The sequence below is a fragment of the Anolis carolinensis genome, chromosome 2 (assembly GCF_035594765.1).
Source record: "Anolis carolinensis isolate JA03-04 chromosome 2, rAnoCar3.1.pri, whole genome shotgun sequence".
NCBI lineage: Eukaryota > Metazoa > Chordata > Lepidosauria > Squamata > Dactyloidae > Anolis > Anolis carolinensis.
This window is the reverse complement of record NC_085842.1, coordinates 64128040-64152040: the sequence shown is the minus strand read 5'-3', so window position 1 is coordinate 64152040 and position 24001 is coordinate 64128040. Positions and strand designations below refer to the sequence as shown.

The following is a 24001-nucleotide window of genomic DNA, read 5'->3' as shown; positions in this document are numbered from 1 at the left end:
GAAAGGCAGTGGCTGGTAACTTTCCCCTTGATTACTGTGTGTTTCCCTTTCTTCCACTGTGATGCACAGAAAAATGAATTTTGCATGGGGCTTCCTTTCCTCCTCCAATCATGTCTTCTTATTTCTGTGCCAATGTATGTTTATTAGAGGGAGGACTCAGGGCCCACAAGTTCCCACCATGTCAAATAAAGCAGAGAAAAGAAACAAGCCACATGTTTACATGCAGACAACTTTCATGCCTGCCTTCTTTTCTCTTTTTTCACTCAGGCTCCCTCGGTTTCCTTCCTCCCACCCATGATTTCCTGCTCTATAGTATACATCATGACTCCCCTTGGCAGTACCTTTTTCAAAACTAACCACCCCCAAAGTGTTGTAGTAGCCTAAATATACAAAGCTAAGTAGGGCCATTTGTAGTTAATACTTATAAGGGAGATCATAAATGAAAACCGAATGCTGTGTGCTGCATTTCAGAGGAAGGAATTGGCAAAACCACTGTTGAGTATTTTGTGCCTTAGAAAACCCTATAAAATTCTTGAGGTCAGGCAACGTGAAGGCACATAAACACACATACTGTTGTCTTTCCTGATAAGGGTATCATTCTAGGCTCAAATCACCATAGAAACTGTCCCTTTCCTGACTTCTCCAGCTCTGTATTGTTTGTGAGATGCAGCACATACAGCACTTCAAGCAGTGTCACACTATTGCAGTGTTACTCAAACTCTGCTCTTCCAGGTGTTTTGGACTTCAGCTTCCAGGAATCCCAGCCATCTTAGCAGCTCTTAGAAATTGTGGGAGCTGAAATCCAAAACACCTGGAGGAGCACAGTTTGAGAAACTCTGCACTATAGATTTGTATGATTTGTACTATACACATATTGGCAGCATTTGTTCTGATTCCTTTTCCAGGGCCCTTTCACACTACATTGTTTAGGGCACTATGACTCCACTAAAAGTCTGGGATTTACTATTTAGGGAGAACTGCAAATGCTAGAATTCCACAGGGCACAACCAAAGAAGTTAAAATGAAAGTATAATGGCATAACTGAAGTGAGAGAGAAAAAAACCCTGTTAACCCTCAAAATGGAATGCTTCACCACTTCAGCACATGCAGATAGTGATTCATCATGACTACCAGCAACTCAGATCCTAGATTCAGGTAAATGTGAAGCTCAGATGTTTAGCTCCATTGGCACCCTTTCCAATCTCTTTTGTTTCTGGCACCGTCAAAGAACTATTAAATGTTAGTAATGGTATAGTGATTTGACTACTGCACTATGACTCTGGAGACCAAGGTTCAAATCCCCACTGAGGCATGGAAAACCACTGAGTTACCTTGGGCAAACTATTCTCTGCCTCAGAGGAAGTCCAAGGCAAACCCTCTCTGAACGAGCCTTTCCATGAAAGCCCTGTGATACATTCATTTGAGGACTGCCACAAATTGGAAATTACTTGAAGGTACACAATGACAATAACAAAAACACTGGACATCCTTTTGCCAAAATCAACTTATTCTTCCACAGAAAGATTTTATGCTCCATGGGATGCATATTTCATGGTGCTTTATTTTAAATTAACAATCCCAAAATTTCTTTAGCTGAAATTAAATAGTTCCAACCTGAGTAGAGCCACTGAATTAACAGAATTTATGTAAGTATTAACTGGTCAGTGATTCAATGAGTTTACTACAATTAGAATTAACACTTGCATTTATGCCTTGGATCCTTTTTGAAAAGTTGGTGAAGGCTGAGTATCCTTTTTCCAGAATTCTGAAATCAAAAATACTCCAAAATCTAGAACTGTCCAAATGCATGGCTGAGATAGCAACACCTTCGCTTTCTGATGGTCGGGTATACACAAACTTTGTTTTATGTACATCATTATTAAAGTTTTGTGTTTAAAATTACACAGGCTATGTGTAGAAAGTGTGTATGAAACATACATTAACTCTCTGTTTGTTTATTATTATTATTATTATTGACACAACGACGTTGTATGACACAGCAAACAAGATAGATATGCTGGGTTTTGTTTCACAAAATCACAAGTCGAACACTTCCCAAGTGTCTAGGACTGTGTGATGTATTTTCGGATGATGCGTGCAGATCCCAGCAGGGTGGCTTTTTGCAGTTGGCAGATCGTAATTTTGTCAATGCCTATTGTTTCCAAATGCCGGCTGAGATCTTTCGGCACGGCACCCAGTGTGCCCATCACCACCGGGACCACCTGTACTGGTTTCTGCCAGAGTCTTTGCAGTTCAATCTTGAGGTCCTGATAGCGGCTGAGTTTTTCCTGTTGTTTTTCGTCAATGCGACTGTCACCTGGGATGGCGACATCAATGATCCAAACCTTTTTCTTTTCCACAACTGTGATGTCTGGTGTGTTGTGCTCCAGAACTTTGTCAGTCTGGATTCGGAAGTCCCACAGTATCTTTGCTTGCTCATTTTCCAATACTTTTGCAGGTTTGTGATCCCACCAGTTCTTTGCTGCTGGCAGGTGGTACTTGAGGCATAAGTTCCAATGAATCATTTGGGCCACATAGTTGTGCCTCTGTTTGTAGTCTGTCTGTGCAATTTTCTTACAGCAGCTGAGGATATGATCAATGGTTTCATCGGTTTCCTTGCACAGTCTGCATTTTGGGTCATCAGCTGATTTTTCGATCTTGGCCTTAATTGCATTTGTTCTGATGACTTGCTCCTGGGCTGCAAGGATCAGGCCTTCTGTCTCCTTCTTCAGGGTCCCATTCGTGAGCCAGAGCCAGGTCTTCTCCTTATCAGCTTTTCCTTCAATTTTGTCAAGGAACTTTCCATGCAATGTTTTGTTGTGCCAGTTGTCAGCTCTAGTTTGTAGTGTGGTTTTCTTGTACTGGTTTTTTGTCTGCTGTGCTTTGAGGAGTTTCTGATTTTTGACTTCAATCAAAGCAGGTTCTTCACTTTGCTTTACATATTCTGCCAGGGCATGTTCTTCTTCTTTGACTGCTTGTTTGACTTGTAAGAGTCCTCTGCCCCCTGATCTTCTAGGCAGATAGAGCCGGTCAACATCGCTGCGGGGGTGCAGGGAATGATGGATGGTCATGAGTTTTCTTGTTTTTCTGTCCAAATTGTCCAGTTCCATCTGTGTCCAGCTTATGATGCCAGCAGTATATCTTATGACAGGTATGGCCCAGGTGTTTATGGCCTTGATGGTGTTGCCTCCATTGAGCTTGCTTTTGAGAATTTTTCTGACCCTTTGTGTGTATTCTTTGCTGACCACAGTTTTCACATGTTCATGCTTGATGTTGTCCAGCTGTAATATGCCCAGATATTTATAGGCCTCTGGCTGGTGCCACCTTGACGTGGTGGGGGGGCTTACCTGCTCCAATGATGACTGAGGGCTGTGCTGGCGGTAGTGTAACTACCGGCAGGTCCAACCAAGCCAGAGAGGCCTCAGCTGAGGAGCAGAACTAAGAGCACCTAACCCATTAGCATTATGGAGAATCAAACCCAAACGAAGTCTATACTGGCTCGGTCGTCGCCCAGGATAAAAAGGACCGCGGTGGATGCTGCTGATTCTGGACATCCATCGACAAGTGGGCTACGGAATCATCAAAACCCAAATGAACAGTCACAGAAGCGGCAGAAATACACAATGCCAGAAAACCGCACAATTATTATTATTATTATTATTATTATTATTATTATTATTATTATTATTATATTTATACCCTGCTTTATTTCTCTTGGAGGAGACTCAAAGTGGCTATACATAAGAGCATCAGCATACAATTTAAAATATACAAATATGCAAATATTAAAACAGGACTAAATGTAAACAGCATTTAAAAAATCCCAGTTAAAAAGTTTAGACTTTGGTCCCGTCTCTGAGATGTCACTTATATGCAATCATACAAAAAATGATATCCAAAATTCAGAACGTTTTTGGTCTCAAACATTTTGGACAAAGGATGCTCAGCTTGTATTACTCTGTCCACTTTCCAGTCCCCAGGTATGGAAGCTACTATGGAGATAACTGATATATCTTTGTTAGAAGATCAGCAATTTCATGTTTTCTTTTTAAGACGCCATGGGTGAATACCATCAAGATCCGGAGTTTTATTACAGCCCCCAGTGGTGCAATGGGTTAAACCCTTGTGCTAGCAGGACTGCTGACTGAAAGGTTGTGGGTTCGAATCTGGGGAGCAGGCTGAACTCTCATGCAGGTCCATGAGAGAAGCCTCCCACAGGATGTTAAAACATCCGGGCGTCCCCTGGGCAACTTCCTCACATATGGCCAATTCTCTCACACCAGAAGTGACTTGCAGTTTCTCAAGTCGCTCCTGACACGGAAAAAAAAATACATTAATACATAGCCTCCTAAAATGGAGGCTATGGGGCTTTCAACTTAATTTCCAAACATTGTGAAAGCACTGAGTTTTGATCATTTGCAAGAAGAGCCTGTGCTCTTACTAGCAGCCTGCTGAGCAGAAAGGGGAGGGAGCAAGAAAGAAGACATTTCTCTAGCCCTCCCCATTGCTTCTTTTGAGAATTCTCCTGACAGATTACAGTTTCCACCTCCAATGTAAAACTTCATCTCCCCATCACGACTTGCCCTAGTACTTCAAATGATCTCCTTGAAAAAGTGAGTCTCTGGCAGAATTTATATGGTGTGCTCTGAATGCACAAAAGGCAGCTGCAAAAAATCCTATTCGGTTTCTCTCCAGCTTCAGCACTCCTTTAACTCAATGCCTTCCAATAATCTGACCATCTACTTCACCGTTTGCCTACTTTAGATGTAGTGGAGGATGCTATTTTTCTTATTGGTCTTTATAGTTTTGCAGTATGCTCCTGAAAAATGACCATACTGCATGGATTTCTTATACTTTCAGACAACGTTGGGGCTTCTTTTTATTCTTCCCATGTGGATTCGTTTTTCTAAAGGAAACCTTCCTGGCTCTTGCTTAATTCTGCTCATTCACCTTGCGGTCATCTCTTTAAATCTAGTATCTTTGCACCAGAAACAACTATATTCCCTTCTCTTACATCCATTGTAGCTATGTAGTCCTTTCAAACTAAACATTCAAGTTCTCTCGTTTTGTTCAAAGACTATGAGCATTGAACTACTGACACAGTGTTCTCAAAAGGACTTTGAAGTCCGCACCTTCTCCTACAGAACTTCTGCCAACTTCCATATCTTTAATGCATCACAAAATCAAGACTCTTCTTCCTTTCATCTCATCCACACATTGACATCTGAATAAAATCCCACATTATCTGCTTTGAACTGGAATATATGGCAGTGTGGATTCCGATAACCCAGTTCAAAGCAGATATCGTGGGATTTTCTGCCTTGATATCCTGGGTTATATGACTGTGTGGAAGGGCCCTGAGATCCTTCCTATTGTGTGTCAGGGGAATAGATAGCATTTTTCAAAAAAGAAAAAAGAAAAATTGGAAGTCCTGGTTCTCTCCATCATCTGATACAACCATGCACCCAGCAGAACCCCATACCAATTGAAGGATTCTTTGTATAACCAATTGAAGGATTCTTTTCCAATGGTAAAAGCTACCAGTCATATGCAAAGAAACATGCTGCGTATTGCAAAAACAATGAGGAAACATTCATGCTGAGCTTATACTTGTTAAAAATGTGAAACCTAACATTACTTTCACAGCATTTAATTAATATAACAAACACAGTAATTTTGCGTAATCATAAGATTTGTGACTAACGCACAATCTACTAAGTTTAGGACAAAATGAAATACTACTGCAGGCAAATGGGTACTGTGTGTATATTGTATACATGTCTTCAAGTTAGCTGTTGTCTCGTGGTGAAAATCTCATAGGAGTCTCTTGGACAAAGACGATTCAAAGGCGGTTTTGCCAGTTCCTACCTCTGAAAATACAGTCAAGAACACCTGACATTTCTTGGGGTCTCACATGCAAGTACTAATCAAGACCAAGAGATACATTAACCCCAGATTTCAAATAGGATTATATAAACTGGGAACAAGGAGAGAAACAGGGATGCAGTGGTTTGGAAGGAATGACATCCAGATTCACATGAATGAATGAATGAATGAATGAATGAATGAATGAATGAATGAACTGCAGCGATATGACACAAACACAATGGTATGGACTATATTGTAAGTGTCCCCATCTTAACCAGGTAAGTTTGTCTAAACAATATGAGCCTAGGAACCAGAATAATATCAGGCTGTGGCGCAGGCTGGAAAGCAAGCCAGCTGCAACAAATCAACAAATCACTCTGACCAAGAGATCATGAGTTCGAGGCCAGCCCGGTGCCTGCGTCTTGTCTCTGTCTCTGTTCTATGTCATGGCATTGAATGTTTGCCTTTATGTGTGCAATGTGATCTGCCCTTAGTCCCCTTCGGGGTGAGAAGGGCAGAATATAAATGCTGTAAATAAATAAATAAAAATAATAATATCACAGTAGGAAGTACAATTAAATGTCTTGAATACAGAAATAAATAAGTAATTTCCTTTAAGGGTAAAGACTTCGTCCTCTGGCAAATTCCTGCCACACAGAGATATGCTGTACAATAGAAAACATTTACAAAACAAGGGCAGGGGATCAAGTTTCAGTTTTTCCAGCCTGAAATCCTCAGGGACAGCAGCTTTAATGAAAATGAAAGGCAAATGAAGCAAAATTTGGTGGCAGCTGTCTCTTCTGCACATAAACATACAGAATAGCAGTGAAGATACTTACCTGTTGCTATGCCAAGTGTTGGAGGGGGGAGTAGTGTTCTTGGGTATCTTTCACCTCATGTCTTAAGATACTATAAAGCTCAACTAAAGTTAAAGGTAAAAGTTTTCCCCAGACATTAAATCTTGTTGTGTCCGACTCTGGGGCTTGGTGCTCATCTCCATTTCTAAACCAAAGAGCCGCCATTGTCCATTGACATCTCTAAGGTCACGTGGCTGGCATGACTGCATGGAGTGCTGTTACCTTCCCACTGGAGTGGTACCTATTGATCTACTCACATATGCATGTTTTCGAACTGCTAGGTTGGCAGAAGCTGGGGCTAACAGTGGGAGCTCACCCCGCTCCCTAAATTCAAACCACCGACCTTTTCAGTCAGCAAGTTCAGCAGCTCAGCAGTTTAACTCTGTGCTATTGGGGGCTAACTAGGCACCCTAATTTTGTGTCCTTTTTGTTGTTGTTGTTGTTACTGATGCTGCTGTTGTTGTTGTGTTCCTTCAAGTCATTTTCTGATTTAGAGTGAACTATTACTGGGTTTTCTGAGGCTGAAAGTGTGACTTGCCTATGGTGACCCAGTGGCTTTGCATGCGCAAGTGAGTAATCACACCCTGTTCTCCAGAGATGTAGTCCAGTGTTCAAACCAGTATGCAACACTGGCTCCTGGGAAACAAATAAGACCCCTGATGTGGTTAGATTGCAACTCTCATCAGCCCTGGATGACTCCTGTTAACACAATTAATTGTGATCAATGCTGAGAGTTACAGTCCATCGTCTGAAAGCCTGTCCAATTCCCATTTTTCATGTATTAAACGCAATAAACAAAGGGTGCATTTACACTATAGAATTAATACTGCTTGACACCACTTTAACTGCCATGGCCCAATGTTATGGGGCTATAATTTGGCCTTCTCTGTGAAATAGTCCTAGTGTGTGGGCAAACTACAAATCCCAGTATGCTGTAGCAATGAGCCTTGGCAGTTAAGTGGTGTCAAACTACATTAATTCTGTGGTGTGGATGCACCCCATTTTTTCTTTATGCTTCCTGTCAATCTGTGATGTGAAATTCCTCACCCAGAACAATTTTGCAGCTGGAAGTGGGGTGGCTAGAGAAGGTCTCCATGGTGACCTGCTTCTGTTTATATCCAGCTTTGATTTGAGAGGCTCCCCGACTGGTGTGCAAGCATTTGTCCAGGAGCAGATGTTATTTAAAACAGGGAGCTGGGTCAAAAACGGTCATTTATTGATAATCACATGAGACAGGAGAACAATGATCAGCTAAAGGCAGCATCTGCTATTGGTGTCCCCTTCCACACAGGCTGCTGATCGGAAAAAGCAGGCAGAGATATTAAGAAATCCCTGTTATATGTCGCCACTTTGGAAAAAAGACTGCAAGGCAGAATAAAACTAAGTAAAGTGTGGAGACAGTAAGCCATGCATCAAACAAGCACTTTAGGTGGATTTGATGCAGCAATAAGTTCAGCTCAAATTGAAGCTAGTGCTTCTTCGCAAGATACATAATTGGCTTATGGAATTCATTGCCACAAAATGCTTAGATTGCTTTTTGAAAGGATTAAGTAAGGTTATGGAGGTTGGATCTGCCAATCGTTATTAAATGGAATAGCAAAGTTTAGAACTTCAATGTTCAGAAACAGTAAACCCCTTTCTGAGATCTTTCCAGCTTTATCCAGCTGCTGTAAAACCAGGATCCTATCTTTGCAAAAGACAGACAATTAGTGATGACTTGAGCAAAACAATTTTTATTGGGAGACAGTTGCAAAACTGAGCATAAATTAGTGCTAAGAACAAATCCCTTTGCCAACCCACTATTGTCTTTCTCCTGCTATTATAGGCGCTCTTTTGCAATACAATGAGAACTGGGGTGAGATGAGATTCATTTTAATTCCATCCCTTTAGATAACACAGAAGGAATAATTAGATAGGGTGGAGGTGTAAAAGAGAATATTTGGCTCTGTGAAAACTGAGAAGCTGCTTGCGAACATCCGCTTTGATCACTGAAAAGACCAAACATGCTCTTTTCACAAGGCTGATAGAAGCTGGGTAACATCCCATAGAAAAACCATCTCATTACAAGGAGGATTTGAAGGATTTGTGGGCTTACCATCTCAGCCACCCTCTTCCTGTTATTGTTTCCCTGCCGCACATCACAGCTTGACTGGATGGGGAGGAAAACAGTGAGTCGACACAAACTTTGTGCCATCGTGATGTGTCACATTCCTTCTGCAAACAGACCTGGAGCAGGATGAAGCATTTGTCTTGATACAGAAATGGCGGGTATGAGACATCTCAGTACTTGCACAGCCCCTGCAATGTCTTTATTGAGCTGGCATCGTATCTGCATGCATTAGGAATATGCAGCACAGCACAGGTGGTACAAACGTGCTGGATGCTCCTCCAAGCTGTAGGTTTGAAAAATCGGGAAGACACAATCTCAGTGTCTAGGGACATGGCCAGGACTTCACACAAAGCTCTTTTGTCCTATCTCCCCAGGATTATTTCTCCAAAAGGACCCAATCTTGGTGCTTGCCTTCTAGGAAATGAATTATATACCCAGAAGCAATGGTGCCATGTCAGTGAGACAGTAAATCTACTCCTGGTTATAGTCTAAAATTTAAAGAGGCAGAAGAGCCGAACTTTATCATGCGCAAAAATGCCCAGCTCCTTGCAAAGCTCACACTATAACTTGGAAGTGTCACTAACATGGGAGCCATAAGCAACCACTGACTATGCCCCAGCACCCTGGATAGTTCCATTAAAAGTAAAGGTAAAGCTTTTCCCTTACATAAAGTCTAGTCGTGTCCGACTCTGGGGGTTGGTGCAGAGGGGTACTTATTGATCTACTCATATTTGCATGTTTTCAAACTGCTAGGTTGGTGGATGCTGGGGCTAACAGCAGGAGCTCCCCCTGCTCCCCAGATTCAAACTGCTGACCTTTCAGTCAACAAGTTCATCAGCTCAGCAGTTGAATCCGCTGCACCACTGGGGTCTCCATTAAAGTTCACACTATAACCTAAAATGGAGCCACTAACCTATCGGCCATGAGCGGCCACTGCCTGCAACCCTTTTCTGTCTCTCCTTCCCCCTTCTTTTTGGCTGCCAGTATTTTATTTATCAGTAGAACACTCTGAATGCAGGATTAGGAAGCCCAGCAGAGCAATCACTTCTAATTAGAACTGCAGAAAACATAGGCAAGAGGTCAGCATTCCTCTGGCACAGACCAAGCAGGGAAAGAGGCAGGCACCCCACGGAGATGCTAGCACACCCACATTCTCAGGAGTCCTGTATATTATCTGGGCTAGTGGCAAAAAAGGAGGAGGCAAATGTTAGTCTAATGAGCCATGATGTAGCTAAAGTTAGGCTGGGTGAATGGGGGTGAACAAAACTGCAAGCCAGCAGATCACTAGCATTATCTATTTTTTCAGACAGACTCACACACATAGATGCTTTTCTAAGAGTATAATTCAACCTCTGTCCACCTGTGTCAGAAACTGTTATCATGTGGTGCTCTGGTTTTTCCACCGCAAGGGATACAAATCACATTCTTCTGTCTGTTTTTAAGTAGGATTTCCATGCATGGGGACCTGGGTTAGGGTGAGGCTTGCAAGACACAGTAGAGATCCTGCTTCCATGCAGGGAAGTAGTGCCGCCAACATGGTCATAGAGACAACATAGAGAGGGCTATGTTGTCTTTTGAATGTGTCCTTTGCTTCTGGTGCCAAGGAACACCCTGAAAGTCAAGGGCAATGCAAAGCCCTCAGTTTCAAAAGGCAGGATGACAGTAGAAAAAATGTTGGATAGGAGTCCTCAAACAAAATAATTTGGGGGAAAAGACAATGCCAACATTGGCTTCTCTCAAGCTCCGAACAAGAGCCTTTTCAAAGTTGTGTTACCAATGGTTTTCTGCCAAGGCACTGTGGGAAGAGTTTGTGCTGAGAAAATATACTACATGCTTCTGGCAAGGCAAAACAAGGCAAGTTCTCCACCTAAGCTATTTCTTCCTTGCATGCAAGCTCATCCAGGACATGTTGATATTATTGCATATTCCTGCGTGGCAGGGGATCAGACTGGATGGCTTTTGTGGTCTCTTCCAATTCTGTAATTCTAATACAATGTGAATGGCATATACTGGTTTTTAAAGACAATTTGTTTATTGCATCATTGATAACTGGGAGAAAATTTGCCCAGTCATCAGTTATAGAATGTCATAAAACCATGAAAAACTATTTCAGTGTTGACATGATGCCTATTTATCCTCAACATCATACAGCACCATTCCTTAGTTCTGTGTGACGAAAAGATAGATTATACTGTGGGGTCTGGGGTATGGATATACTTACAGCTCCCCCTTGGAGTATCGATATAATTATTTAAAAATTTCATACCAATAATTAAGTGAAATGTCCTTAAAAAGCCTGATTTTATAGAGTTTGCAGCCATCCCAGTTTGATGGAGTTGAACAGAGCAACCAATACAGAATTAGTCAAGCAAAACCCATCTAGTGCCACTTAGAGCATTATCGTGCTTATGGCTCCAGGCTCTGGGACACCCTTTGCAGAGAGGTTAGGCTGGCATCCTTCTTGCTTTCTCGCTGCAGGAGCTGAAGACTGTTTTTGCTTCAGCAGGCCTTTGAAGACTGGTTGCTTAGGGGAATGGATCTTGCATAATGTGCTGCATTGTCTATTTGTTGTTTTGTTTTGAATAGTATATGTTTGAACAGGATTTAACTTTTTGATTGTTTAATTACATTTTTAGATTTTATAGCCTATGTTTGTTTTGGTGGCTGTAAGTCTCCTTGAGTCCCAAAATGGAGAAACAGTGCAATATAAATATAACAACAAGAAACAGCAAGAATGCTAATATTTACTTATTTATTTACATCACTTTTACCCCGCCTTTCTCTCCAAGGAGACTCAAAGCGGCTTACAGTAATATGTATCAGTCAATCTAGACCAGTATCTCGTTTTCTACAATGGCCAACTGGATACCTATCAAAATCCCACAAATAGGACATGAGTCATAAACCGCCTGACCCTTCCCACATTATTAATTCATAACACCTAGTTTTCAAGAAGTCACACTGTGTCCTTAAGATCCTAGGTAGCCATTACAATGGGCAGCCGCTGAATCACAGCAGTACACACACAAAGGTATTTGGAAGGGAGGAAAGGGAAGAAAAAATCCTTCTTTCCATCTGTGGGAAGGTTTTACCTCTAGTTTGCATTCAAGTGGGTGTAACTGAGGATGTAGACACAATCACACACCCAACAGGAACTCAGCTGAAGAGCTTTCAGTGCTACTTCTTGATCATAGTGATAGGTTTAAACACAATCTTGAACACATGTTGCTTTGTCTTCAGTTTTCAATATAGCCAGCCTAATGGCATCTACATTCTTAATTTTCAGCTGCTGAGAACTATACTTAAAAGGCTTTCAGAAGAATGTTTCAAGAATATAAGAGCCATCCCTGCTCCACACACTCAAGATCAGATAAGCCAGGGTGATATAGTGACTGGTTTGAGTGCTGTATTACAACTTTGGAAACCAGGGTTCAAATCCCCACAGAGCCATGAAACCCACTGGATGACCCTGGGCAAGTCATACTCCCTGACCCTCAGAGGAAGGCAATGGCAAACTTGAATAAATCTTCTCAAGCAGAAAACTTGCCTTAAATTTTCCATAAGTCAAAGATAATTTGAAGGCAAGCACCAAAAACCAGGATAAGACCAAAAAGAACCCACAAGCCAATCAAGCATACAGTGACCAACATGACATCTCCTGGAAGGCCCACCTGGGGGACATAACTATCCTGCTGATATTTCTGAACATACAGGTATTCAGAGACGTGCTGGCCTTGATACTGGAAGTAATACACAGTCATCATGACAGAAGAAAATAAAGCATAACTTGTATAGAGTGATCATTATACATGGAAATGTACAGGAGATGACATCATTGTTAAGGCAATGCATTTATAATCCTCTGTTGTTTTCCCTCCTCTTCTTCCATCTTACTTCTTATGACAGAAAATCTTTTAAGGATAGAAAGACAAAGAAACTGCACAGTGTTTTTTGACTAGCAGAGCTGCCTGAAAGCAACCTTGCAGTGGTCCTACCCAAAGTGGTAGCCCATAGACTGGTGTTGATCCATGAGCCACTGGCTACAGGTCACTGGTGAGTTTCCAAAACAGAGAGAACCAACTGTAGCCAATGGCCACAAGTAGGGTATTGGTTCCTGGCAAACTGGGAGGGGGGAAGGGAACAGGAATTCCAGTCCTCCACATCAGATAGTTTGGGAAGCACTGCTTTACAGCATTGCCTACACACAGAGATATTCCCAATTAATCACACACAAAACGGTAAGCTTAATCTACAGCAGTGGTTCTCAACCTGTGGGTCCCCAGGTGCTTTGGCCTACAACTCCCAGAAATCCCAGCCAGTTTACCAGCTGTTAGGATTTCTGGGAGTTGAAGGCCAAAACATCTGGGGACCCAGATGAACTGAACCATTGAACTACAGGGTATACTGTACTTGAGAAAATGCATTATGGCCACCTCCATTCATGACCTCAGCCAAAAAAAGGTCCATGTCTCCAGAAGATGCAGGAAACTTAGTTCATGTCTTTGAACTGCCACAAGATTCACTGGTTACTAATTAGCAAAGAATGTAGTTACCTCCAGACTGTGTCTGCCACCTCTCATCACCATAAAATTATTTAGGAGCCATTATATGAATGAGAACTCCAGGGATTTCCAAGGACTATAATCAATCCTGTGAATGGCAGATGGAGGATCTCATTATGGAAAGCTAAACATATCATAATGGAAGAAACTATTGCCTTTCCTGAAATGGAATTGGACAAACCAACCCCCTGAATATTTTAAACCAATGGTGTTATATCACTCAGCACAATGATATTAAATTCTGAAAGAGTAGCTAGGTTAATCTAGTGATTTAAAAAAGATGTCAACAATGTGAAAAATCATATTTTTTCATATAATCTTGTCTTGGATTTAAGTCCTGTAAGAGAGGCTCTTCTCTTTAGCCCCCTCCTTTCAAAGTTAAATATGGTGAGACTGTGGGATGGCCTTCTTGCTGGTTGCTCTTAGATCATTAAACTTTCTTCAAAGGGACATTAGGCTACTTTCCTCCCTATAGACCTTCTATCAGCTGTGTTTTCAAATGGCTGCACTAAACTATAGTATTTTAATTTTAATTAGTGTAGAATTTGAAAGTACTGTAGTTAAATTTAGTTTGTGATAATCAATTTAATTTACATTTTATATACATTTTATAGTATTCCTTTGAAAAACTATTTTGAAAGCCACCTCACATTCGGGGGGGGGGGGGGGGAGAGGGGACAGAACATAAAATAAATGCAGTTCTGAATCCATTTAATTGAGATTGAGACATACTTCTGAACAAATAAGAATAAGCTACCCATCAAGTGGAAATACAATAACATTACTTATTTCTAATTTCATAATTGGAAAACAATGTTAATTAGAAAGTTAACTAAATATTTTACCCATTTTATGTTTACAGGAGGAATCCCATCACCTAGGCACATTTGTTTCTGCTTCCCATGGTCAGGGGCAAGGAGTGACAGAAGCCCAGATTGAGCAGTCAGATCTAACTGAAGAGGATATGAAACATAAATGAGAGTATTGCCAACACACATCTTTCCTTCCACAATTAAACTAGAAAGCCCCTGGTTAGCTATATAAAGGTAAAGATAAAGGTTTTCCCCTGACAAGTCCAGTCGTGACCGACCCTGGGGGTTGGTGCGCATCTAGGCCGAAGAGCCGGCATTGTCCGTAGACACCTTCAAGGTCATGTGGCCGGCATGACTGCATGGAGCGCCATTACCTTCCTACCGGAGCGGTACCTATTGTTCTACTCACATTTGCATGTTTTCGAACTGCTAGGTTGGCAGGAGCTGGGGCTAACAGCGGGCGCTCATTCCGCTCCCAGGATCTGAACCTGGCACCTTTTGGTCCGCAAGTTCAGCAGCTCAGCACTTTAACACACTGTGCCGCCAGGGGTTAGCTATGTATAGAGAGCATAATAGCAAAATATGAAGAACAAAACTTATGAGAAAAGCTTGAAGGGGTTGGGCTAACCTGATGGAGATAAGATCTCACCTGGGATGCTGGGTCTGGTTCTGGGCACCACAATCCAAGAGGATATTAACAGTGTGTCCAAAGAAAAGTGACCAAAATGATAAAAGATCTGGAAGCCAAGCTCTATGCGAGGTGGCTAAAGGAACTGGCTATGTTTAGCTTGGAGAAGAGGAGGTTAAGAGGGGACACGATAGCATGTTTGAATATTTGAAAGGATGTCATATGGAGTAGGGAGCAAGCTTGTTTTCTGCTGCTCCAAAGACTAGGACCCAGGGCAATGTATTCAAACTACAAAAGAGATTCCACTTAAACATTAGGAAGAACTTCTTGATAGAAAGCGTTGTTCAGCTGTCTCAGAGCATGGTGGAGTCTCTTTTCTCTGGAGGCTTTTAAGCAGAGGCTGGATGTCTACCCGTCAGGGGTGCTTTGATTGTGTGTTGCTGTGTGGCAGGATGGGGTTGGACTAGATGACTCTGGTGGTCTTTTCTAGTTCTATAATTCTATTATTTTAGATGGCTGAGGGGTGGTATGACTGACCTCTTTAAATCTTTCAAAGCAGGATCAGGTCTACATGAGATTTTAGTTGAACATTAGAAGGAACTTCCTGACAGTAAGAACAGTTGCTTATAGAGCTGGTATGGTCTCCTTTTCTAGATGTCTTCAAAAGAGCCTGGACAGCTACCTGCTGGGGATGCTCTAGTGTGCATCAAACAGGAGATTGGGCTTGTTGGCCCATGAGGCCAATTCCAACTCCATGAATCTATGATTTTACTATTTCCTGTTTAATCCAGTCCTGGAAAACAGGACCCCTTTCTTCAAAATAATTCCAGGTTGTTTTTTTTAAACATCCTGATTTTTCTTAAGTAGATAATCACAGTTTTCAAACTCAGAAGAAAATGAGAAACAATGACTTTCTGGTTTGATTGCTCATGATGTAAAGGGGATGCATGAGTAAGCAAAGCATTGATTTATATAACTCATCTTGTTTATTTAAAATATAATAAGTATCCCGCCTGAAGGCTTCAAGCACACATAACCATAGGGCTTGTAATCCCAAGTCATATCCCAGCAAGAATCCACCTACTCACTTTAGCCTTGAAGCTCTCATGGGAACAGGTGACTGAAGAAAGGAAACAGAAGCCATTTCCTTCACTCTGACCAATCCTGCTATCCTGTTTCTTCTGTTTCTTTTCCATTCATCATATACCTTCTTGTGAAGTCTAAGGAAGCTTGGAAACAAAGTGTGTTCAGCATGTTTTGAAGTCAGAGTAAGATAAATGAGATGGGAAGACCTTTACAGTTGTGGACTACTGTATAAAGAGATCCACAAGTAACTAATTTAACATTTTTGTGGCATTAGAAAGTGTTTTTTTATATATATTTTCTGCATATTAAAAACACATTGGAGGTTTTAAATCTTGTTTTAGTTCAGTTAATTTTTTTAATTAGTTTCTGCTCTCCATTACACTTTGTTTGCTAATGATTCCCACTGTTGCATTTTAATGTATTATTGATGAATTTTATTTAATCCTTTGTTCTGATTTGCTTTTTAACTTTTTGTCAAAAGGTGACCTACGACAATATAAATTAGTAATCAAATCAAATAATAGACCATCAGAACAGGAGAAAGAGAATGTGTGAATGTGAGTGTAGGAGGAAGAGAGAAAGTGAATATGATGATTTATAAGCAGGAAGTACTTTTGAACTTTTGTAGGTCTCTACTTATATCTTCTTGTTTTAAAAAATCACAGGATTTCTACTTACTGTTTCCCAATGACTGGAAAATACTCTGAATTGCCTAATTAATTTACCCATCATTTTCAGCCTTTAAAGCCTTGGTGACTTTTATGGAAAGGAAGTATTTGTTTCATGTTTTACTAAACCCAGCCATCACCTGCTGTTATTTGCAGGAGGTCAAACAGAGATGACATACCTTTTATATTTGTGAAATATCAAAGGAACTTTGAAAGCTTCAGCACTTTTTTCTCATCCTTTATAGAAGAACCCCTTTTGATGAAAGATGCTACAACTTCTTTAAAGGCTTTGTCACAGTAGCCCAAGAACTGGAAGAGCTTAAGTTTTCCACAATGTCAAGTTAGAAACCTTCCTAAGCTCATAGTCAGAGGATGTATTTACAGCTACAAGGTCAAGAAGCTATGCACTCCAGCACAAAACTCACAAACTATTAATTATTTTTGTGGCCCTTTTAACATGGTTCTCCATTTCATTCTGTCCACAGTCCCACAATAAAAGGCCTTAAGAGCCCCATTTCACAAATGGAGAATTGAAACTACAGAGATGGTATGTGGATGGTATGGCCAAGAGGTGGAAGGCCAAACCAATACAGCTTTGGAGTTTGTGTTTCATGCCTAGAGTGACATATCAATGTATAGCTGGCTCACCATCTACTCTAAAACAAAATAGGCTATATTAAAGACAACATGCAGATCATAGTGGAAGTCAATTCACCCACTTCCCTGGATACTGCTGGATTGCGGGTCCCAGCAGCCCCAGCCAGCATAGTCAATGGAAAGGAATGCTGGAATCTGTAACCTCTGAAGGGTGGCACTCTACCATCTTTGATGCAGTTGGACTCAACAAAGCCAAACTACAAATTACTCTTTTCTTTAATGACAGTTTTAGAGAGGGCTCCTTGTTATGGGAATCACTATAAGGGTATGGAGCACTGGGAGGGAAGGCTTAACCCTTCATCCAACCCCCCCTTGAGTCTCCTAAACAATGTTCTCCACTTCATCCATGGTTTTTTGGGCTTAGTCCAAAAATAAAATAAAATCACATTTTGCAACAATCTATCACACAGAATAAATAGGTTACATGGAACGAGAGTGCTGGGGAAGAGGCAAAGGGGAAGAGGCAGAGTCTGTTCTCCCTAAGAATTCGGAACCACAAAGAGCTAAAGGTTAACTGTGTTCTCTGACAAAATGTATAGATATATCACTCATTTCTTAGGAAAGTGAGAGAGAAAAAGCAATGCAGACCTGGTTTTAACAACAACAACAACAACAACAACAACAACAACAACAACAACAACTTTATTTTTGTATCTCGCCTCCATCTCTCTGAAGGGACTCAGGGCGACTAACATGGGGCCAAGCCCAAACAATTACAATGAAACAAAATAAAATGCATACAAAACTAACATAGTAAAGCAATAAAATAGTAACAGTAGCATAATAAACTTAGTATGGTTTTGTTTTGTTTTTAAAAAAATCTGAAAACTCTTTGCTTGTATGTTTATCTTCTGTAAATTTCTTACTGCTGAGAGCAACCAAAAGAGATTTCAAAAACAAAAAAGCTGCACTTCAAGATATGGTTGTAAGTGGGAGTCTTGGTTTTCAAACCTTGGTGAAAGGAACTGCACAGAAAGACATAGCACCCTGTACTAATGCTATCTCACATACATAATATCCATCATCAGGAGTGAGCATTTTGATTAGGTAGCATATTAATTAATATCAGTTTACCTATAAGCACATCTAGAGTTTTTTATTTGGTCCAGAAAGTATGCACAAGGCACTTCTGAAAGTCTGGGACTAAAAACAGGCATTTCCCAAATATTAATGATGGTCTCAGTTCAGAAACCTGATTTCTCTCGGACACTGGACCCATTACACCATGCACTGCAGTACTACTAAAAGTGGAGGTATGTGGGCCACTATCAGTCCATGAACCACGGCTGTTGGTTCACAGTAAATTTCCAGGAAATAACACAACAATTTATAGAATCATAGAGTTGGAAGAGACCTCGTGAGCCATCCAGTCCAACTCCCTGCCAAGAAGCAGGAAAACTGAATTCAAAGCACCCCCGATAGATGGCCATCCAGCCTCTGCTTAAAAACCTCCAAAGAAGGAGCCTCCACCACACTCCAGGGCAGAGAGTTCCGCTGCTGAACAGTTCTCACAGTGAGGAAGTTCTTCCTCATGTTCAGGCGGAATTTCCTTTCCTGTAGTTTAAAGTCATTGTTCTGCATCCTAGTCTCCAGAGAAGCAGAAAACAAGCTTGCACCCTCCTTCCTATGACTTCTCCTCACATATTTATACATGGCTATCATATTTCCTCGCAGCCTTCTCTTCTGCGGGCTAAACATACCCAGTCCTCTAAGTCGCTCCTCATAGAGCTTGTTCTCCAGACCCTTGATCATTTTAGTTGCCCTCCTCTGGACACATTCCAGCTTGTCAACATCTCCCTTCAATTGTGGTGCCCAGAATTGGACACAGGATTCCAGGTGTGGTCTGACCAAGGCAGAATAGAGGGGTAGCAAGACTTCCCTGGATCTAGACACTGTACTCTTGTTTATGCAGGCCAAAATACCATTGGCTTTTTTTGCCGCCACATGTTACTGTTGGCTCATGTTTAACTTGTTGTCCATGAGGACTCCAAGATCTTTTTCACACGTACTGCTCTCGAGCCAGGCATCTCCTGTTCTGCCTAAGTGGACTATCTTGCATTTGTCTCTGTTCAATTTCATTTTGTAAGTTTCGGCCCATCTCTCTAATCTGTTAAGATTGTTCGGAATTCTGTTCCTGTCTTCTGGAGTATTGGTTATCCCAATTTGGTGTTGTCTGCAAACTTAATGATCATGACTTCTAACCCTTCATCTAAGTCATTAATAAAGATGTTGAACAGAACCGGGCCCAGGACAGAACCCTGCAGCACTCCACTTGTCACTTCTTTCCAGGATGAAGAAGACGCATTGGTGAACATCCTCTGGGTTCGTTCACTTATCATAGCCAATGGTCACAAATATGGTGCCAATCCCTAGAACAATGGGATGCCAATCTCCTGCATTACATAGTTTAAGAAGCACTGATCTATTAGGCCACGGTGACTTATACCTATGCCTTCCAGAAGTACACCTGGATGCAATTTATAAGCAGAAGGACAATTACTTTAATCCCATCACTGCCCAAATGACCAGTTGGCCTTCATTCTTTCAGGTCCATTGCTATCAAATGATTTTTTGAAATGACCTGTTCCATTTTCACAATGTTTACTGGGATTACTATCTGACATAGTATTTACAAAAAAAAAAAAAAAGAATCCCCTTCCACCATCCTTTTTTTGGAAGGGAGTCTCCATCTTTAAATATCCTCAATACGATTATATATAAAATTAGAAGCACAGCCTTCCTATCTATTCTAATTATAATTACTTCTGTACTTAATCGGCTTTAATTAATACACCAGCCCCTTTTCAAATTTACAAGATTAGACTCCTTAGAGCTAGCATCTAATCTGGTATCAGTCCTTTCCAACACCATATTTTCTGGTGATGGAAAGTTTATGACGTGCAGTCAAAGCAACCAGAGGGCGAAAACTGAGACAGAGGAGACGGAGAAGGTTATGAGTTCATTTAAATGAAGATTCTCGGAGCTGTACAGAGCGATTCTGGATATTGTCCCTGGAGGGAAATATAGCAGTATGCAGGAATCTGCAGAAAGCATGCCAACACCGAGGTTATTTTCAGAGTTCTCTAGGCTTTGTACATTCTGTGACAAAATGGTTAAAAATACAAATATTGAAATATATGATTCAGTATGAAACAACTGGTCTCACCAAAGAACATTTCTTATCCATGCCGATATCCAATTATATCAAATGTTAAGTCTTATCCTCATCCCTCAACCCAATATTTTAAATTAACTTAGTTATTTACTAATCTTTCTTGCAAAGAAGGGCTAGCTGACTCACCACAACTCTCAGTAATTGAAATCTTTGCTGCCGTTAGCAAATTCCACACAAGTCCATGATGTTCTTCAAAACTGTACCACACAAAAGCTCATGGTACAGAGGAATCCATGGACTCGTTTTCCTTTCTAATTCTGGAACAGATTTTGGCATATTGGGGAAATTGGGAGCAGAAAAAGTAAACTATTGTGATTATATCTGTACAGTGGGTCCTCCATATCCATTGATTTCACAACCATAGACTGGTTTTTTTATTTAAAAAAATCCAAAAAGCAAACCTCAATGTTGCTATTTTATATAAGGGATACCATTTCTGTGCACCACTGCATATAATGGAACTTAAGCATCCACGAATGTTGGTGTTCATGGAGATCCCGGAACCAAACCCCAGTGATTATCAAGGGCCCCTGTACATGTTTTATATATGCATGTTCAAGACATAAAATATCACATTTGTTTTTTCCAAAGGCATGTAGTGTTGATATATGCCACACTAGATGTCCAGTTCGCTATAGCTCACTGCAGGTTACAGTCATGTGGCAAATCATCAGTTTCCCTCAAAGGTGTTCAATTAAGCAGACATACAATTGTGACAATGCTGAAGCTGGGCTAACACTTGAGTTAGGATCTTCTGTAGACTGAAATTCCACTCCATCCAAAGAACGTCTAAACTACTCATCCACCCACCTGTTTCCTCCCCATAGAGACACAACCTTATCACACAAGGAAATGTGCTGGACAACTTTCAATCCAAGCCACTTGAAATGGCATGGCTTAAAGCCATGTATTGTCTTCCAAACTGTGGGCTCTGGATATTGTGGACCTCAGCTCCACAAATCCCTGATCATTGGTCAAGTAAGCCAATGGGAGTTAAGTGGACAACACTTGGAGGATTAAAGCTTAGCAATCACTGACATCTCATGACGCTGTTTGTTTACTAAAGAAAAGAAGTGTGGTGAGACAGCATTGGAAGAAAAACAATTTCCTTCACATGAAGATACCCTCCAGTTAAGGAACCACCAGAAAGGAGGTGTCAAGAAAGGGTGCAAGTTCACCTTTAGAAGAGCAAATGGAAACTTTCAGAGCCAATCTATGGTCAAATGTGCTTGAACAGAAGGCAAACTAGTTTCATTCAGCTGACTACCCAAACTCCTGTAAGAGGAGGAAAAGCTGAAGGAAGCCAAAGCCAATCCCTTAGAGGGGGAGAGAAGCCCTCTACTCCAAAGGAGAGTGCTGGAAACAAAGAGTGCATCTACACCACTGGTTCCCAAGCTTTCTTTTTGACCAGGAACCACTCTCCAACATAAGTACCAAAAGGATTCCAAATCAGTATTTGGTCAACTTTAGATTTGGTTTGGTTATTTGGGGTGCTGATTCAGAAAATTGCTTTGGATAGACCACGTCAACTCTAGTTTCTGATACAGAACAAATGACATCCAGTAGTCTCCATCTGCTTGCCCACAGAAAACCATATTTAATAATCTAGAGCTGATATGGTCTATCCAATCCAATTTTCTGAATCAGCACCCCAAATAACTCCAGGAACCAGTCTAAAAGCAAATACACCAAGAATTTTTTTTGGTTGGGCTGTGTTATTATGCATAGTAGTAGTGGTGAGACCGTGGACCATATTATAGTTCTTGCTGACCACTGGTGGTCCAGGCGCCACAGGTTGGCAACCACTGATCTACACTGTAAGATGAATGCAGCTTGACACCACTTTAACTGCCAGGACTCAGTGCTATGGAATCTTGGGAGCTGTAATTTTACAAGGTCTTGAGCCTTTTCTACCAAATAGTGCAGGTGCCTCACCAAACTGCAACAGCCAGGATTCCACCGCAGGGAGCCATGGCAGCCAAAGTGGTGTCAAACTGCATTCATTCTGCAGTGTGGATGCATCCAAAATGGCCAGGCAAACAGGAGCCCCCTTGCTTTGGCGGACCACTAAAGCTTGCCAAGATCTGCATCCTCATCCTTATTCTTCTCTGCTCTTCCCCACAGGCGAGAATAGGGACAACCTAGTCCCAGGCAATGGCTTTTCCCTCTCAGAAGACCCACCTGCTCCCCTCACAGCAGTCAATCACCCTGGATTGTGCAGGGAACCTTCCCACACGCCACAACCACCCCTGCACCTCCCACTCTCTCAAAGCCACACGACGCAATGGCAGCCTTGGTTCCCGCTTCTCCGAGGGGCTCTCCTTTGTCCAGCTTGCTTTCCCCCCTCTGTCAATCTCCTTTCCTCTCCAAAGGTGACTTTTTCCCCGGGTGGGCGTGGGCGCCTTTGGAAAGAGACTCACCCCAGGCCAGGAGGCAACCCAGCGCCCGGAGCAGCCAAGACTTCATGATGCCGCCTCTCTTCTCCTCTTCCACTTCTTCTTCCCCTTCTCCTCCTTCAAGCAGCTGCCTGAAGGTCTGGCTCCCTTCTGGTCACAGCCAAGACCTCGATCCCCGGCTGTAGCATCAGCAGCATCAGCAGCATCGCCTCCTTACACACACCCAGCAAGGAGTTGCAACTCTTCCTCCTCCTCCGCCGCTGCCGCCGCCGCAATTGCCGCTTGGCGGGTCCTTCCTCCTCCTCTTCTCCTTCCTCCTCCTCTTCCTCCCTCCGATCTCGCCTCAAGTGGGGGGCAAAGGCGAAAAAGAGGGGGATAGAGATGGGCGCAGGAGGCTCCCGTCCAAAGGCAGCCAATGCAGCAGAAAGGAGGAGGAGGAAGAGGACGAGAAGAGGATGCCGGGCTCCTTGGCCACTGCCAAGCGTGGGTTTCTTTCTCTCCCTCTTGAAGGGAAGGGGAAGAAAGCGCGTGGGACTCCCTCTCAAAGCCTAGGAGCCCCGGCTTTGTACGGGTGGCTCCTTCCCCCCAGGACCTCTCTCCAAGATGCTGGAGGAAAGAGAGCTAAGCCTTGCGCCCGGTTGGCGCAGTGGGCTGCATTCCGGCCACTGCCCGGGCAGAGCTTCCAGCGGGGTCCTAGAGGGAGACCCTCTCTCCCCAGACCCTGGAGAAGAAGGAGGGGTCCCTCTCGCCAAGGCTGCGCCCACTTGGCTGCCTACTTCATGGCTGGCACCTGCTGGGGGAAGGTCCCTTGGGCAGCTGCAGGAAAGGCAAAGAAGTAGCTGGCTGGATCGCCCACCACCAGCCAGGGCTTCATCAATTGCACCAAGGATCACAAGAGCTTGCCACGTAATCTGATTGCAGAGCCAAGGATCAGCCCTATAAACTAATAATAGTGCCCCCAATACCTGCTAGGGTTTGGTGCCAGGGATCACAACAGCTTGGCTCCATAACCTCATTTCAGAGCCAAGCAGCAGCCCTGTGCCTTGGAATATAGATGATGATGATGATGATGCCATGGGCCTTTGATATTCCAGGACCCCCCATGGGTCCCCAAATCCCTGGATGCCCCTAATAATAATAATAATAATAAATTTATAACTCACCTTATCTCCAGTAGGAGAC

The 24001-nt window shown here is 42.2% G+C and overlaps 1 protein-coding gene across 1 annotated transcript in view; it reads right to left on the bottom strand.

The window, feature by feature from the left end:
* podxl2 (podocalyxin like 2) overlaps positions 1-23520 on the bottom strand; it is a 69243-nt gene extending 45723 nt beyond the window's left edge. Inside the window, exon 1 of the mRNA XM_008105296.3 lies at positions 22844-23520. Coding sequence (XP_008103503.2) covers positions 22844-22889 — 46 coding nt within the window. The 5' untranslated portion in view covers positions 22890-23520. The remainder of the gene's footprint in view (positions 1-22843) is intronic.
* Between the last annotated feature and the right edge of the window lie 481 nt (positions 23521-24001).